Source organism: Mesocricetus auratus, unplaced genomic scaffold (genome assembly GCF_017639785.1).
Source record: "Mesocricetus auratus isolate SY011 unplaced genomic scaffold, BCM_Maur_2.0 Super-Scaffold_100040, whole genome shotgun sequence".
Lineage (NCBI taxonomy): Eukaryota > Metazoa > Chordata > Mammalia > Rodentia > Cricetidae > Mesocricetus > Mesocricetus auratus.
In genome coordinates, this window is record NW_024429217.1 from 10,476,317 (window position 1) to 10,492,671 (window position 16,355).

General features: G+C 45.0%; 1 protein-coding gene across 4 annotated transcripts in view; it reads left to right on the forward strand.

Moving 5' to 3' along the window:
* The first annotated feature begins 11,083 nt into the window (after nucleotides 1-11,083).
* Mtmr2 (myotubularin related protein 2) overlaps nucleotides 11,084-16,355 on the forward strand; it is a 60,598-nt gene continuing 55,326 nt past the window's right edge. For 3 of the 4 annotated variants that reach the window (XM_040734765.1, XM_040734766.1, XM_005077331.4), the window contains exon 1: nucleotides 11,084-11,321. In XM_040734765.1, the coding sequence (XP_040590699.1) occupies nucleotides 11,242-11,321 (80 nt within the window). In that variant the 5' untranslated portion in view covers nucleotides 11,084-11,241. The remainder of the gene's footprint in view (nucleotides 11,322-16,355) is intronic. The other variant, XM_040734767.1, reaches the window with a different exon arrangement.

Below are 16,355 nucleotides of genomic sequence, written 5' to 3' on the forward strand. Positions count from 1 at the left end.
ATGAGGCCTTTTCCCCTGTTAGGGGTGTGGCAAACATTATGCCAGAACAGGTGTCAACAGAAACATGAACATATTGAAGCCTTCCAAAAGAGGGAATATGAGTAACATCCATCTGCCACATCTGCAATGGTCTAATGCCACGTGGGTTTATTCCCATGTGGGGAGTAGGTAAGAATTCGCAGCAATTCTGGCATTGAGTAACAATTTCCCTAGCCTCTTTCCTGGATAGAGCAAAACGACGGCGCAAGGTCTCAGCCGTCACATGAAAGCGCTTATGGAATTCTTTTGCTGCTTGTGCATGGGTAGACAAGGCAGCGGCCACCAGCTTTGTAGCCTTGTCCGCTAAGTCATTCCCTAAGGACATGGGACCTGGGAGTCCAGAATGTGCTCGGACATGGGTAATGAAAACAGGAAATCTCCTATTTAACAAGGCAGCTTGTATCTTCTGAAAGATGTTAGCAACTCTGCTGGAGGATCTTATTATTCCAGCTATCTCAAGGAGATTAACTGCATTAACCACATAAGAGGAATCTGATACAATATTGAGGGGTCCTGGAAAAGCCTCAAGAACCTCCAGTACTATCAGACATTCTACAACTTGAGGTGAAGTTTCATTATATTGTTTAGATATAACCCTATCCTTGACCACATAAGCTCCCATACCAGTTTTTGATCCATCAGTGTACACCACAGTCCCATCTGGGAGTGGGTCTTTAGCTGTCACTTGTGGAAACACTATAGCCTGGTTTAGGGCAAACTGTAAAATTGGATGCTTTGGAAAATGATTATCAATTTGTCCTGAAAAGGAAGTAACTAAAACTGCCCAATCACTAGATGTGGCTGCCAAGGTCTGAACTTGTGCAGCAGTATAAGGCACAATCAAGGAATCAGGATCCCTGCCAAAATGTGTAACAGCTGCTTTTATTCCACGAAGCGCGAGCTGTGCAACAGCATCAGGGTACCAGTCAATAATCTTAGCAGGGGAAGCATTTGGATGAATCCAAAGTAATGGTCCATGTTGCCACAGGACTGCAGTTGGCAATTGAGCTGTCTTAAAAACACACAGATTAAAAGGTAGTGACTCCTCAATTCGTTGTAATTGTGCTTCCTGTAAGGCCTCTTCCACCATCTGTAAGGCTCGGTGGGCGGCAGGGGTAAATTTTCTGGGTGAGGAGATATGAGGCTCACCCTCCAGGAGATCGAAGAGGGGTTTTAGATCAGCAGATGGAATTTTTAAAAAGGGCCTCAACCAATTTATATCTCCCAGAAGTTTCTGAAAATCATTTAATGTTTGTAAGTGGTCTTTGCGAATTTCTATTTTCTGAGGAACTATATTTTTGGGAGTAATCTTTGAGCCCAAAAAGAGCCCTGTATCTGCAATTTGAACCTTTTCTGAGGCAATCTCTAATCCCCACTGTTTTAATTCAGCCACCAGCATGGGAAAAGCCTTTTGTAAAACATCTAACTCTTTGTGACAAATAAGAATATCGTCCATATAATGGATAACGATTAAAGATGTAAATTGCTTCCTAATTGGCTCCAAAGCCTCCTGCACATATAGCTGACATATTGTTGGGCTATTGGCCATGCCTTGCGGCAGTACCTTCCACTGAAATCTCTTGTCTGGTTCCATATGATTAAGAGAAGGGATAGTGAAGGCAAACCTTGGTCTATCCCGTGGGTAAAGTGGAATAGAGAAGAAACAATCCTTAATATCTATAATAATAAGCTTCCAATCTTGAGGAAGTGCAGAAAGCAAAGGAAGGCCTCTTTGAACAGGGCCAAAAAGATGCATCTGATTGTTAATGGCCCGCAGGTCGTGGAGTAATCTCCACTTCCCAGATTTCTTCTTAATAACAAAAATTGGTGTATTCCATGGGGAGGTAGAAGGCTCTAGATGCCCCAGCCGTTCCTGTTCTTGCACTAATCTTGTGACAGCCTCTAATTTTTCAGAGGATAGAGGCCATTGAGAGACCCATAACGGCTCCTCTGTTTTCCATGGTATGGGTCGTGAAGCCTCAACGGCCCCTAAATAAAACCCAGTCCTTTTCTACCCCGATTTCCGTGTTGTGTAATGGGTTTTATTCTGCCTTGTTCTTGCCTACCCAAGCCTCTACCATTTGTATACCCCATCTTTGCCATAATGGCTGATGCCTGGGGGGAGTATTCATTAGTTAGGGTCATGCCCATGGCTTGTAACACATCTCGTCCCCATAAATTTACAGGGAGTGGCAACACATAGGGGGTAAAACATCCCTGTTTGCCTTCAGCATCCCGCCAGGTTAAGGCTGAGGCACTGATGGCAGGAGAGGACTGGTATCCAAGACCTTGTAGAGAATGAGATGAAACAACAGTGGGCCAAGACTTCGGCCACCAATGGAGTGAAATAATGCTTTTGTCTGCTCCCGAATCCATTATCCCTTCAAATTCTTTTCCATTAATTAACAATTTTATTGTAGGTCTCTCATTTAGGGGTATAGCCAGATAGGCTGAATCACTTCCAGAAGATCCCATAGCCCTTTTTTGTAAAGTGTAGGTTTCTCCATCCCCGAGGGAGGGCAGCAACACCAGTTGTGCAATTCTATCTCCCTGCTTTATAGAAAATACACCCCGAGGGCTAGAACAGAGAACTTGAATCTCCTCTTTATGATACGGGTCAACAATTCCAGGATATATAATGAGTCCCTGTAAAGTTAAGGAGCCACGGCCCAGAATAAGCCCAATGGTGGCAGGGGGCAAAGGTCCAGGGGAATGGACTGGGACCGGTTGAACATTCATTTGGGGCATGAGTAAGAAGTCGGAGGCGGCACGCAAGTCCATTCCGGAGGTTCCTCGGAAACCTCTACTTCCTCTTGATTGCTTTTCTGAAATTGGTTCCCATATTTCTGAGGGCCCTGGGACCATGGGCCCCGTGACCCGTTTTTTGATTGGGGTACCTTGGATTCTTCAATAGGGGGCAGAAGCCTCCCTTTTACATCCCGGACTGACCTGCATTCGCTAGCCCTATGATAACCTTTACCACAACGATAGCAAAGCTTCGATTCTCTTGTTCTTTCAGGGGCTTGACAATCTTTCTTAAGGTGCCCCATTCTCCCACAATTAAAACAAGCTTTTCGATTAGATAAATCTCTATACCTGTGCGTTTGTAAAATGGCGGCAGCTAGTCCTGCATTGGTTAGGGGTCCCCCCAGCTCCCTGCACACTCTGAGCCAATCTTGTAAACCTTTGCTTTTGCGAGGGCGATAGCCGCTCGACATTCCTGGGTTGCTTGTTCATAGACAAGTTGCTCAATCAGGGGCATAGCTTGTTCTGAATCACCAAAGATGCGACTGGCGGCCTCTGTCATTCTGGCCACAAAGTCTGAAAATGGCTCTTGGGGTCCTTGGACAATCTTTGTAAGGTGTCCACTGGACTCTCCCTTTTGTGAGGGCCTTCCATGCTTTAATAGCGGCGGCCGACACCTGACCATAGACGCCCCAGATGTAGTTGGTTTGATTAAGGGCATGTTGACCCTGACCTGTCAGCATTTCAAATGTCCACTGCCTCTGATTCTCATCTTCAGCCGTGGCATTAACTCTAGCTTGTGCCTGGGCTGCATCATACCAGAGCGCCTTCCATTCCATGTATTGTCCCATGTTGGGAAGCACTGCTTTCACTGTCGTTTGCCAGTCAGTGGGAGTCATGGCAAAATTAGCAAGCCTTTCCACCTGTAATGTGGTAAAGTTAGCATTGACCCCATAATTACGAACGGATTCGGCCAATTCTTTAATTTGATTGTAATCTACGGGGGTATGTACTCTTCCGCCTTCCACATTCTCGAATACTGGAAAAGCCATTTGTATTTTTCTCCGTTCCTCTAAAGGTAAAAAGGAGTCAGTACCAGTATTCAGCCGAAGCTCATATGGCGGAGGCGCTGAGGGGCGTGAGCCCGCCGGATTTATAGGCGGTGGCCTCACATTCATTTTTGTTTTCAGTGGCCGGTGTCTATCAGGGTGATATCTTTTTTCCTCATACCGTGCCACCTCCTCCTCTAGACCACCTTCTTCGCTAGAATCCAGAGTGTCAGAATCAGAATTATCTAGCTCCAAGGCTTCTAGCTCTACTGCAGGGTATAGACTAGATTCTGGCTTTTTCTTTTTCTTAGATTTGTTAAGGGGTGAATGATAACTCCCTTCTTTCTCTCCCCTTTCTTAACTTCCTGGGGAGGGCCTTTTTTCTTAGACATGTCTTTTCTTTTGCGAGCTCCCATTCTCTCACTCCGTTCAGTTTCTGACATGCTATCCTGAACTTCCTCTAAGGTTCCCTGACTTTCTATTATAGCAGGGTGACAGGCCTCATCCTCCAAGCAGTTTTTAACTAGCTTCCAAATGGCTTTGGTACCTAAGCAGAGATCTCCTTCTGCATGCTTCCTGTCTAGTTCTTTACCTAGCTTGTTCCATGAGGCCACAGTGAGGGACCCGGAACAAGCATACCATGGTGCCACTCTATCTACCTCCTTCACAAAATTTTGAAGTGTTCGTGGTGCAATTTTAAGATCTCTTTGTTTTAGCACAGTCTGTAAGGCTGTAACCACTGACTGTGACGACCCCATCGCGCTGACAGCTTATCTAAAAACGCGCTCAACTCCGTTACCAGACTGACAGCACCAGACTGACAGCACCAGACTGACAGCACCAGACTGACAGCGCCAGATGGACAGCGCCAGATGGACAGCGCCAGACGGACAGCGCCAGACGGACAGCGCCAGATGGACAGCGCCGTTCTGTCAGCACCAGCCACGATGAAGGAGAAGGACAAACAGGACTAGCACCAAAGCCTCCACTGACCCGTCCCACGGTGATGACAAACTAAGGCCAAAGTCGAGAAAAGGGTTGTTCAGGATAAAGCATACCTCTCTGAACCTACGTCCCTGCAGTTCTGAATCCGCCCCGTTTTCCGAGGGGTCTCCCGCGGCGCCGGCGATGTTGAAGAGTTCCCGGGTTTCGGCACCAGATGTCCCGCGCTACCGTCTCGCCAGCAAGAACGACGCAGAACACTCGGATCCTTCTGCAGTAAAGCTTTAATGCATCTTGAGAGATAGATGATCAGCTTCTTAGAGGGAGACCCCAAGCTAAGAAACCCAGCCCCTTATATAAGCCTAGGAGCTCCGAGTGAGATGTGTAGAGCCGGGATTGGTGGTTTGCACATCACCCCAGATGACGTCACCGGAGAGGCACAGTTTAAACGGTTAACTCCAACTGACAGCGACAGTTAACTCCAACTGACAGCGACAGTTAACTCTAACTGACAGCGACAGTTAACTCCAACTGACAGCGACAGTTAACTCCAACTGACAGCGACAGTTAACTCCAACTGACAGCGACAGTTAACTCCAACTGACAGCGACAGTTAACTCCAACTGACAGTGGATGTCAGCGCCATCTTCTAACGGCAATAGCGATAGCGAGGGCGGCTCCTCACACACACACACACACACACACACACACGCACGCACGCACGCACGCACGCACACATGCACACACGCATGCACACACACAATTTCCTCCCTTGCTCCATGCATCTTTCTTTCCTTCCTGTGTTATATAGTATGACCGCTTAGTTTTATCACTCAATAGTATCATTAATCAGTCCCATCAGTCCCATCTCCTTAGGGCATCATGTTGTCACTCTGATTTATGTTCAAAGGTAACATCACTAAGAGATACAGATCCTGGGACTTAGGATGTCCTCTTTAGTATGTTTTTATCTGTGTCTAGGGTATTTTATTATGGCTGGGAGCATACATCTTGCATTGCCGAAGCTGTTATTTGGAATTTGAAGTATCAAGTGGATGGTGTTTGTGAAGGCAGAATAGCTGAAGGAATGACCTGTGGTGGATATAGTGCATGGTCCCCAGTGTTTTATATATTCTTTCTGAACCCACAGAGGATGAAAGCTGGGATACATTTTCCAGACTTCTTTGGATGTAGGAATCTAGATGTGACTTTGGTTGCATCAGTCAGACACACACATGACCAAGTGAGGCAGGGCACTCCTTTGCTGTTTGGTGTTAACCTTGAAAGTCTGTTTCTCCATCCGCACACTGCAGCTTGTTTGTAAAATTGCATTGGTGCTCATGGCAGCAGCCCAAGTCCTCACTTTGGTCATTTAATCATGTTGTTTGTGCATCTTTTTCCTATGATTTCTTTTCTTGTCTGGGTCATGCTGTCCTCTGCCGATTCAAATGTTTACATCTTGCCTCTGGTCCTTCTGGTGGTAAAATCTTTCCTTACGGAAAACACTATGTAAGATTGGACTACTTATTCAAAATTTTTGCTGTTCCAGTCTATAGAGCATGATTATATTAGATCTTCCTCTCCTGGGGTGAAACATACTTCTTATGCCAGAGTACGAATGAAATGATGAAGGTTCTGTACACAAAGAAGTTTTAAGAACTTTCATTCCAGGCTCTCATATATCCACAGTTTCAGTCAACCGGAGTCAGCCATACTGAAGACAGTACCTGGAAAATTCCAGGAAGGATATATTTTAAAGGGCATGCCACCCTGCCCAGCTGGTAGAATCTCATGCTACCTTCTTCCTATGCAAGATAAGAATCAAATCACTGGGTAGTCATGAGGAAAGAAAACTAGCCATGTCTCAGGTAGTGCTACCCCTTAGTGTCCAGAAAGACTTATAGAGCAGAATCACAGTACACGTGCAGCTGCCAAATAATTATGAGAGAAGCAAGCCTTTCTCAGGACTCATTCTGGGATTCACAGATTGTTATCACAGAGCACTGTAGTAAAGCTCCCTGATGTGTCAATCCCTTCCTCACTCCCAGGACAATTCACTGTTTATAGAAAGACAGATGAATAGGTAGATGGACAGATAGATAGACAGGAGTCTCTAGTCTAGGAATGCTTGTAAATCTGTGTATCTGGGATGACCTTTCTTCTCATGGTGATACATAATGACATAATGTCCCCATGATGAAATGGAGGTGAGTGGCAGACATTGTGGTATAGCAGTGGGCCACTATGTCAGGGTTTCTTGAACACGTGGACTGAAGTACTGATATTACAACACTCTGAAGATGGAGATGGTCATTATGTGACTATCCAGTGATTTGATTCTTATCTTGCATAGGAAGAACGTAGCATGAGATTCCATCGGCTGGCAGATGGCATGCCCTCTAAAATGTACCCTTTCTGGAATTTTCCAGGTACTACCTTCAGTATGGTTGAGTGCAGTTGACTGAAACTATGGAGAAATGAGAGCCCAGATTTGGAGGAGCTATTGTAGATAATTAAAAGGTTAATGCTTGCTGTTTTTAATAATTATGTTTATGTGTCTTGAGAGAAGTACACATCACTATTCTTATGCTTTCCCATTCATAGCTCATCATATACCATATTACCATCTCAAAAGACACTAATTAATCTATTAAATAGCCTTTGACAAGTCATAACACACCTACACAGTGATTTTCTGATTATGACTGATAACAGTGTCTATAACCTGAAAATGTTGTCAGTTCATTAGAAAAAGATGGAACCAAAAATGTTTATATATGTTTGTGAATTTTTCATGGAGTACTGTACCAGATATATCTAGAAAGAAATTTGACCTTATAGTTTTACACACTCTTGGTGTTTTAAACTTAGTTTTTTAGCAACTAATTTTTATTTTATTTTATTCTATTTCTAAAAGTATTGATTGGTGCTTGAAATTAAAAAGCTTCTCCATAAGCAATTTGAGAAATACCAACCTAAGTTAAACACTAGACATTAACTTTGGAGAAAACCTTTAAAGTTAACCATTTAACATAAGATAATGTATTTAGACTATAATTTTTTGTAATAACTCTTGTATGCATGTATGTGTGCAATGTATATATGCATGTGGATGGACATGCACCTGTGTGCATTTGGAAGCCTGAATTTGACATCCAGTGTCTTCCCCAGTCTCTCTTCATCTTATACATTGAGGTCTCTCCCTCGAACTCAGAACTTGATGATTCAGGTAGTCTAGCCAGCTACCTTGTGTCAGGAAACCTGTCTCCACCTCCTGTGTGTCATATTTTTAGGTGGGATGACCATGCCCATCAGCATTTACCTGGGTGCTGGGGATCTGAACTCTGGGCCTCATGCTTATATGGCAAGCACTTTACCCTGTAACTCACCTCTCCAACTCCCCCATTTAAATGTGCATATGTATGTTTGTATTGTGTGTACTTGTACAGGGCATGCACTCATGTACATGGAGGATACCTGTGCCTCAGGTGCCTGTCCTAGTTTGGTTCTCTGTTGCTGGGATAAGCGCCATGGCCAAAAGCATCCTGTGGAGGACAGGGTTTATTTGGCGTACACACTATCACAGTCCATCACTGAGGAAGTCAGGGAGGAGAGTGGAAAGCTGCTTACTGGCTTGCTTCACAGGACCTGCTCAGCTTGCTTTCTAACCCTCCTCGGAGGGATGGTGCTGCCCTTAGTGGTCTAGGCCTGCTCCTATCAATCACTAGTCAAGAAATGCCGTACAGGCATGCCCATGGGCCAATCTGATGGGGATAATTCCATAACTGAGGTTCTGTCTTCCCAGGTGACTCTGGTCTGTATCAAGTTGACAGAAATTGAACAGCTCACTACCTCTCTTGTTTTTGAGACAGAGAAAGGTTGATGGGGTAGAAAAGCAGTAGACTCTTTCAGACTCTTATAGATATTGATGTTTGTCAAAGTGTTTTATTTGACTACTTATCCTGTTGGCCTATCAGAGATATACAATTAAGATCTCTTGAAAAATTAGAGATAAAAATAATTGCTTCCCATCTGTCTTTCATGGAAACTGGAAGAGAACCATCACGTGGGAGGCTGAGGCAGGTGGATCTCTGTGAGTTCCAGGCCAGCCTGATCTACAAAAACTGAGTACTAGAACAGCCTCCAAAGCCACAGAAAAACCCTGTCTGGAAAAAACAACTCCCACGTCCCCCTCCCCCCCCAAAAAAAATAATGGAAGAGAAAGGTTAATTCTTTTGAGGCTAGTTATTGAACTGACCTGCCTCCATCTTGGGCCTGAAAGCCATTTTATGTTAAAAACAAACTAGGCTCATTCCTGTTTATGATTAAATCTGTTTCTCAAGGATTGGGCTACGCCCCACCTGTAGCCTTAACTACAACTGGTTCTGTACTGCCTGTTCCAGAAAACAGCAACCATGCCTTTGTTTCAAAAAGGTTGTCATTATTACCTGTTGTTGTGACCACCTTACAGTCATGCCTTTGTTTCATGAGACTGTCATGACCAACTTGTTATGCTTATGCTCTGCTTCTGTAACCCCACCCATATAAAAACCTTATATTCCCCACTTCCAAGGCTGATTTGTTGAACCCCATCTTTAGGGAGAGACAGTTCATGTAAACAAATAAAAATAGCTTGCTTTAATTAATTTGTCCATGATGATTTGAGTCAGTGGTCTTTCTCCTTGAATCTGTGGAATGAACATAATCACATATTCATTCATTCATAACTTTTCTAGTTTATATAGAACACAATTGAGACAGGTTGATCTTGTGGGGAGTGTACTTACAAATTGTTAAGGTTTTGGATCTGAACTATCTCCCACAGGCTCTATGCTTTAAAGACTAGCTTGTTAAATGATATTGTCACTGGGAGATAGTGGGAACTTTAGGAGTCGGGGAGTAGCTAGAGTCCCCTTTAAAGGTGAATCATAACCTCCCTCTCCCTCCATTCCTCCTTACCTTCCTTCTGATCACCTGGAGATGAGAGATTTTTATACCATATGTTCCCAGCTAGGATGTTTTCTTTTACCAAAAGCTCAAAAAATGGAGTCTGGTGACCATGGACTGGAATCTTTGAAACCACCAGCCAAAATAGATCTTTCATAACTGTCACAGTAATGGAAAGCTAGCACAAAAATTATTTCCTAGGTTCTATAAATTAAGGTTTTCATTAAAAGGAATCAGGTAATTGCATTAAATTAAATCTAATTAGCATCAACACAATTATATTTATCTTAGCAAGGAATTTCTTAAAAGATTCTTTTATTTACAGAAATAATTTTTGCATTAATTTTACCTTCCACATGGAGGCAGAATCACAACTAGAAACACTCCTCTAAGACGATCCTTCTTGTGTCCCGAGTAACACAAAGTCTCTGTCACTAACATTCCCCCTTTATCCAGTTCCTGTTACCACAGTCCACGTCCACACTCCCTTCCTGCCTTGCAAGGGAATCTGAAGCAGCCCTGGATCTGGCGAGGCTAAGTTTGTCCTCTGTGTTAAGCCGCCGCTCCAGCAGTGTTTCGCGTCCAGTTCTTTTTTTGCGAATTTGCCATTTTCTCCCTCACCCTCTCTTGACTCCCCTTCCTACACTTTATGCGCCCGCTGTAGACACACGTCAAGCCACACTGGCCTGAGAACTTCAACTCTCTCCTCCTAGGTCTTACGAGGGTCAGAGCTGGAATACACGGGTCATTTTCAGCGCTTTCCCTCCCGTGCCCCTCTAGGGGTGGCCGTTCCTACCTTCCTCCTGCCAGCCATTGGCTCGTGGTCTGCGATCCTTTAGTTCCCTAACGGCCACCGCTTACTAAAGCGGTTACATTGTTTACATCCATGCACCCACCGGCTACAGTCTGAGTGCGTCGGGTTCTCCCCACACGCGTGCGGCGCCCGTCGCTACCCGAGCCTCGTCCTCCAACACCTCTGCCCCTTGGCGACCCCAGGTGTCTCCGTGTCCCCCTTCCCACCTCACCCCTCCATCCCGCGTTCCTCGACTCCACCGCCCCCGGGCCGGGCCTCCGCATCCTCGCGCCCGCTCTCTGACGTTGCGGGAGCCGCTTCCTCCAGGGAAACTCCCCAGTTAGTGCAAAGCCCCCACCCAGCTCGCCCGGCTCCCCTTCTCCCTCTCCCCCCGACCCAGCTCGCCTGGCTCCCCCTCTCCCCCCGACCCAGCTCGCCCGGCTCCCCCCCTCCCTCCCTCCAGGCAGGACTCAGGCTGGGCGGGTCAGGGCGCATGCGCAAGGCCCGCGTTTCAGGGCCGGGGGTTGGGGGGGTGGGGATGGAGGTGGTCCCGGCTCCCGACAGCCCCCGCGCGCGGGGCAGGCTGGGGGAACATGGCCGCTTCCGGTCTCGCTCTCGGGCTGGCGCGGGACTGACAGCCGCTGCGGCCCCGTGCGCTCCGCTTCCCCGACTCTGCGTCTCTCGCCCGCGGCCGCGCAGGGTTCAGCGGCCTCCCGTCCTCGCGCCATGGAGAAGAGCTCGAGCTGCGAGAGTCTCGGCGCGCAGCCCCCCGCGGCACGGCCGCTCAGTGAGGACTCACTGTCCAGGTGAGGCCGGGGCTGCTCCCGGGAGGAGAGGGTGGAGAGGCCGGGGCTGCTCCCGGGAGGAGAGGGTGGAGAGGCCGGGGCTGCTCCCGGGAGGAGACGCCGGGGCTGCGGGAGGAGAGGATGGAGACGCCGGGCCTGCGGGAGGAGAGGATGGAGAGGCCGGGGCCAGGGCTGCGGGAGGAGAGGGTGGAGAGGCCGGGGCTGCGGGAGGAGAGGGGAAGAGCAGACCTGTGCGGGGCTGGAGAGCCCGGCAGAGCCAGGCTTCGAAGCTTCTCCGGGCCCTCGGTGTGAGAGGTGGAAATGCAGTTTCTTAGTGGCCGATGCTCTTCTCGTTCCTGCTCCGTTTCCGCTCGTGAAGGTTTTTACTCAAAGGGCTGGACATTTTCTCTCTTCTGCCCTCCCTGCCACAGGGCTTGGGGGCCAGCACACGATCAGACAAGTGGCCTTTGGGGCACATTCAGAGACAAGGGTGCTTAGGTTTAAAATGGGGCGGGGACGGAGCCCCGCAGAGCCAGTTTCTTAGCTTAAACCTCAGTGACGTTACCAACAAGTAGTGTACATTGTATGTGGTGTGTGTTTGGGACTCTCTTTAATTAACTGTAGGTAATGGCCTCGTTCTAGAAACTTGTTAGCTTAGTTTTTTTTTAAGTTTAATGTAGGCAAACAGTCACAGGTGATTCTCATGTACAGGCAGGGTAGACGGTGTCATTTCTACTAGTGGATTTTCAAGTTTTGTTAGTCTACAGAGTACTACAAGCAAAGTATGGATATTTTCCTATATGGTAGCTCAGCTATTTCTGACCTGTCTCTCTAAAGGTGTACTTTTTTTTTTATTCAGAGCTTGAATAAACTATCTTACGAATTTGCTTTCATATACTCTACAAAATAATCTTTAACACTGCCTAATGTATCACACAATTTCTTTCACCGAGTAGATTGATAATTTGAATGCGGTTGCCTAATGTACCACGCAATTTCTTTCACCCAGTAAATTACTATTCAAATTGTTTTCTGTGCGCGTGTGCTTGCATGAGTTTGTGTGGACCACATACACGCAGGAGCCCAGGAGGTCAGAAGGGGTATCAGGTCCCCTTAAACTGGAGGAACAGGCAGGTGCAACCGTCCTGTGGGTGCTGGGAAACTGAACCCTGGACCTCTGCGAGAGCAACAAGTGCTCTCCACTGCTGAGCCATCACATCAGCTCTGACTTAAATCTCTGTTGAGTTCAGCTACAAGGAAAACTATGCAGAAGTCATTACCTTCTGTTTCTTTGAAAATAGTAACTATTTCCTCAGCTTAGCAAAAAGCTTCAAATTTATAACTGAAGTTGGTAAGACACTCATCTCTGATGGTCTCAAATGCTTCTATTATGAGATGAATTTAGTTGAATATCCTGTTTGAATAGTTAATTGATAGTATATTTTTGTTCTTTCTGGAAAGAATATAAATATGAAAATGAACTCTAGTTACAGGGCCCATTGTTTTTTATTTAATTTAATTTATTTATCTTGACACAGGGGTTCTCTGTAGCTTTGGAGTCTGTTCTGGAACCTGCTCTGTAGGCCAGGATAGCCCCGAACTCACTGTTCACCACCGGTCTTACTGTCTCTCTCTGCCTCCGGAGTGCTGGGATTATACTCTGAGTTGGTTGAAAGAAAGTCTGTAGTTCCTACTAAAAATGTATTGCTTGGTGGAGTGTGCGAGTCCTTGTACAGTTGTGCTGGTTTAACTTGGCCCTCTGGATCAGCATAGATCTGATACTTTCAGCTTTAAAAGACCTGCTTTTTTCTTTATTCAGATAGTTTCTAATCAGCGGTGAATTTCTTGCTTTATTGCCCTCTTTAGGCAGCTGTTGCATACTTGGCACACACGTAGCTCCCCCTCCCTAGGGCGCTGGGACAAGCTTTAGCATACTTGCCATCAAGCTGTTTCTATAATTTTAGCTTTGTTGGTCTTGCTCTGATTCTTGGTGTAAGTAGGACTCTATGGGACATAAATATATTATATCCCTACTATAAGCCAGTTGTGAAGACTCGGATAGACCTGATCTTCTGCAGTGTCCTGTACTGTTTTACCACCTACATCTGGTTTCGATCTTCCTGGCTGTGTACTGTAGATTGCACTGTCTGAGAAGGTTTCTTTGATGTCAGGTGTCAGACCCGGTTGTCCAGAAGGTGCTCTGAACATTGGAACAAAAGAATGATGCTGGTTCACACTGGTCTTACTTGTCCTCATTCAACACAGGACTTTCCTGTTGTGACTGATCTGAACAGCTGCAAACTCGTGTTCATCCTCAGCCGACTCGTGTGTGAGCCGCAAGACACCCTACCCTGTGTGGTCTTCATTGGCAGCGCTCTCTTTGCTGTGTGCGCTCCTTTTGTTACGCCCTCCTCGCCTTGTCAGTCATCTTCTAATCTTGATTGCTCTGACTCCCTCTTCTCTAGTTTCCGTGGCAGTCACGTTAGTGTGTCTTTTTTCATCAGCATATATTCTTGTGCTGTAGGTACTCTGGGTACTCTGGGAAATACTTGCTTGTCTCTGGTTATTTTGATTTTATCAGTTGCTTTTTAGTTGATAAATAATTTAGCATGCATGTTCCATGTCCCATATTTATACTTAACTTTCATTAACAAAACAAAAGGACGTACACATGCTGAAGGTCATTCACAGCTGATTGCTTTTTTTTTTTTTTTTTTTTTTTGAGAAAGGTTCACTGTGTAGCCCAGTTTGGCCTTGAGCTAAAAAATTTTCTGCCTTAATCTCATAAGTGTTGTGATTACAGGTGTGCACTATCTCTCTTACCCTTCAGCTTAATTGCATTTTTTTAATTGCATGTCTTTTTCAAAATTGCCATCATTTGAAAATAGTGAATTCTGGGTTACTGTTTCTGTGAATTTTAATTATAGTCTTAAAAGATAGCTGTGGGTTGGTGGCACACACCTTTAATCCCAGCACTTGGGAGGCAGAGGCAGGTGAATCCCTGTGAGTTCGAGGTCAGCCTGGTCAACAGAGCGTGTTCCAGGACAACAGAAACCCTGTCTAAAAAAACAAACAACAACAACAACAAAAAAGAGTTTCCAGGATGCCTAAAGCATATTTTGTTACAAAATCTCATCTGTAGTTTTAAGGTCATATGAAAGTGGTATGTTGGTAGGAAATATGCTTCCAGGTTTTTCCAGTAGTGGTGGATTTATATACAATCACGTTTTTACCCATTCACATTGTGACTCATGCTGTGTTTTCTGAGGCCTCTGGCCAGGACTAGTGTTAGATTACAGCTTCAGGATAAAGTAACTATCAGGTTGATTGTCTGTCTCCCTTGGCATTGTTATTTCTGGCACTGAGTCAGACACTTAAAATCAGTGGTAATCTAAAAATTATTTTGGAATTCATTATTGCTAGACCCTAAAAGAACTTTTAATTTCTATGTAAGGCCCAATAGTATTATGAACTTACCAGTACTTATTATCAAGATTTTTAAAAGCCTAATTACTACTCAAAAGTGTGACAGTTAATCCTGAAGCTGAGATTAGATCTTGTATACTTTTGTTGTTGTTGTTATTAAATCTCATCCTTAAAGGAAATTTTCTGAATATTTATTATTTTCAGTTGTGAATAACACAAGTCAAAACTGTAGACTCTTGGGCTTTTCCTAAAAAGGATCCTAATGTAACACATCACAATAAGATACTTTTATAAAATTACTATAATGGAGAAATTATGTGAGAGCATAAATAAACCAGACCAATGCAACCTGCATTGCAGCCAAGGGAAGGAAATAACCCTGGAGGGCACACAGGTCCAGAAGGCAGGAAGTTTATTTTGGGAAGCTGCCAAATTAATGCTATTGTATTAAAAACCACTGGGGCCTAAGGTTGCATGTGATTTAGGGTTTTGAATAGTGGAAATTCTCCTATTCTACTGTGGAATTTTTAGGGAAAATGTCCTTGAATATGTAAAGTACTTGTTATCTTTATGCCATCTAATTAGGTTAAATAAATGGGTGAATCTCCTAAAGAGAGGTTCAGGACCTGGAATGATTTTATAAGGTTGATTCCTACAGGAAGTCAGGTTAAAAATGGGGCTCTAGAAAGTGATGATGTCAGGAGGTTTCGGATGCTCAGAGTACTGTGGAAGATGTCCTCCGAATGGACAGCCATTCAGTTCCCCATCCTGCAGCTCTGTGACACGCAGCTAACTGCTCATCTTTCCCACTGTGACAGCCCCGGAGCCCACTGGAAGAACAGGCTGCCCAGCTCTTCCTTGCTGGGTACACCAGGCCCATGGTAGAACCACTGTCTTTCACAGACTATTGCCACTGCGAATGTTCTTGAGCTCTTTGAGTGCTTCTAGTTCAGATTAAATTACAACAGATACTGGACTTCAAATATAAAAAATGAACTTTAAAAATATGTTTAATGTATAATACCTTCCTCCACACAATCTAAAAACTGGTATGAAAAAATGAACTTTAAAAATATGCATAATGTATAATACCGCCTCCCCCCCCCCACAATCTAAAAACTGGTATGAAAAAATGAACTTTAAAAATATGCATAATGTATATTACCCACACACACACAATCTAAACACTGGTATGTGAGAAATTCCTATTTTTTTAAGGTTAGGTGTTGTGTGTGTGCATCTATCCTTGTCTGCCGTGTGCACGAGTTCACAGCTGTGTTTCTTTGTGCCTATGGATGATGGAGGTTGATATTTGGATGTCTTCCTCTTGTCCTCCATCTTATTTTTGGCACAGAGTTCCCTACTGAACCAACCAGGAGCAGACTGCTTTGCCTACACTGGCCAATGAGTTCCTCCACCCTCACCACCCACCTTTCTCCACTCCCAGCACTGGGATTACAGAAGCAAACTCCACCGGGCTTTCTTTTGTTTGTTTGTTTGTTTGTTTGTTTGTTTGTTTGTTTTTGTGGACTCAGGTCTTCATGACTGCACAGCCACACTTTACCTAATGAATTGTTGCCTAGGTCTCAGGTTTTATGTTTTTATTGCTCTTTAGTTATGTTTTGCAAT